Here is a 2086-nt window from a genome sequence, read left to right as displayed (position 1 = left end):
GTATTCCAGATTCATCTATGGTGCATCACTGTAATCGAGTTTTCTGTACAGCCGCGACAGCGTATAATCAAGGCCACCGAAAATATATTTAAGACAGCTGGTGGTCTACATGGAAACTTTCGCAACACGTCTATGGTGGCTATCCTATGAATGCTGCCATAAGCAGTAGCTTCAGAAGATCTGAGGGCGGACAGAAAAAAGCCATGACAAACTCCTGCACAATAGTTTTTTCCAGAAACCTAAAAATCACCCGTAGAAGTTTATATCTAATTTTTCGATCCAAAATCCTTCAATGAAAGACAAAACATATACAATACTTTGGAGATTGTAGCAGAGTAATTTATTAAGCTTAAGTTTTACTTAGCCAAATGCCCACTATTATCAGAACTGTTACAGAAAACATAAGTAACAAATCTGATAAATATTCCTGCTAATAGAAGCAGCGACTGCCTATCAACGAGAGATGCCTCAGCTCAGAAAGAAAAAATAAACAATTTATCAAGAACCATCTATACGAAGACACTCTTCCTGCCGTCTTCCTCCCACCCTATCTCTCTCTTCTTCTCTCTCTCTCTCTCTCTCTCTCTGTAACAAGACTTTCCTGTTACAAAACAATACGTAGGGAATGAGTTCTGTATTTCCGAACGGATTCGAAAAAGGCTTTGCAGAGCGCCAACGCTCACCAACCCCTACCCAGCAAATTCAGACAGACAAAGGCCCAAATAACAATTTTTCGATGCTGATCACACACACTCGTTTTCCGGAGACGGGCGAACGACAGAATAAGAGGCACTCAATTACGCGTGCCATTGAATAAAGCTACCCAGTGCACGCACGCACAGACGCACGCACAGACACACACACACGCAAAAGCGACGTCGAACTGCCATTCGCAGGGAAAAAGTCCCAAGAGAGAGAGAGAGATAAATGATTCAATGGACAGACCTCACAGAAGCGCTACTTGATAACGGAATGACAAGGACCTCACAGAAGCGCTATTTGATAACGGAATGACAAGGACCTCACAGAAGCGCTATTTGATAACGGAATGACAAGAGATCTCATCTCCCAGCAGCGTCGTTTGATAACGGATGACAGAGAGGAAATAAAACAAGAGATAAAAAAAAAAAGGTAAGCTTTGCCGCTAATGAACAGGAGAAAGACGTTTGTAAATAATACTGCGCCGGTCGTTAATGAATGGAGGGAATTGATTGCCGGCCGGAAAAATTGGCGGGTGTCACTTTTGAGCGATCGAGCTCGCTTCGCTGTCCCTGCTGCTTTGTCGCTGGCTGCTGCTTTGTCGATGCTGCTTTGTCGATGCTGCTTTTTTTTGTACTGCTTTCGTCGCTGCTGTTTTGTCGCTGCTGCTTCGTCGGTGCTGTTTTGTCGCTGCTGCTTTGTCGCTTTGTCTCTGCTACTTTGTCGCTGCTGTTCTGTCGCTTTGTCACTGCTACTTTGTCGCTGCTGTTTCGTCAGTACTGCTTGGTCGCTGCTGTTTTGTCGCTGCTACTTTGTCGCTTTGTCACTGCTACTTGGTCGCTGCTGTTTTGTCGCTACTGCTTTATTGCTACTGCTTTGTCGCTGCTGCTTTGTCGCTGCTGTTTCGTCGCTTTGTCGCTGCTGCTTTGTTGCTACTGCTTTGTCGCTGCTGCTTTGTCGATGCTGCATTGTCGATGCTACTTTGTCGCTGCTGTTTCGTCGCTTTGTCGCTGCTGCTTTGTCGCTACTGCTTTGTCGATGCTGTTTTGTCGCTCCTGCTTTGTCCCCTTCACTCCGCTGGGGGTCTGCAGCTTTCTCTCTCTCTCCGGGTGACTGACGTTGCTTTGTCATTGGCCCGCGTATCGGGATGACAATGGGCTTTTATAAATATTATATTATATTAAAATATCATTCCCAAGCGATAGGTTTTAATGAACAGTGAAATAATTTCAGTAATCTTAAGAGGACAGGAATAGTTCTTTATCATCTAAAGCTGATGTAATTTCAACAAATTTCAGGAGTGCAAAAGTGGAAATTTATAGAAAAGTATTCTTAAGTGAAAGGTTTTGCTAAGAACCTTTCACTTAAGAATGTAATTTGAAGTAAT

At 43.8% G+C, this 2086-nt stretch overlaps 1 protein-coding gene across 1 annotated transcript in view; it reads right to left on the bottom strand.

Annotated features, from left to right (window-relative positions):
- LOC136852172 (protein FAM133A-like) overlaps positions 1 to 1830 on the bottom strand; it is a 7149-nt gene extending 5319 nt beyond the window's left edge. Inside the window, exon 1 of the mRNA XM_067126615.1 lies at positions 1533 to 1830. Within this exon, the coding sequence (XP_066982716.1) occupies positions 1533 to 1830 (298 nt within the window). The remainder of the gene's footprint in view (positions 1 to 1532) is intronic.
- Between the last annotated feature and the right edge of the window lie 256 nt (positions 1831 to 2086).

Source organism: Macrobrachium rosenbergii, chromosome 25 (genome assembly GCF_040412425.1).
Source record: "Macrobrachium rosenbergii isolate ZJJX-2024 chromosome 25, ASM4041242v1, whole genome shotgun sequence".
Lineage (NCBI taxonomy): Eukaryota > Metazoa > Arthropoda > Malacostraca > Decapoda > Palaemonidae > Macrobrachium > Macrobrachium rosenbergii.
The sequence above is the reverse complement of the archived record's forward strand: the minus strand, read 5'-3'. Positions and strand labels throughout refer to the sequence as shown.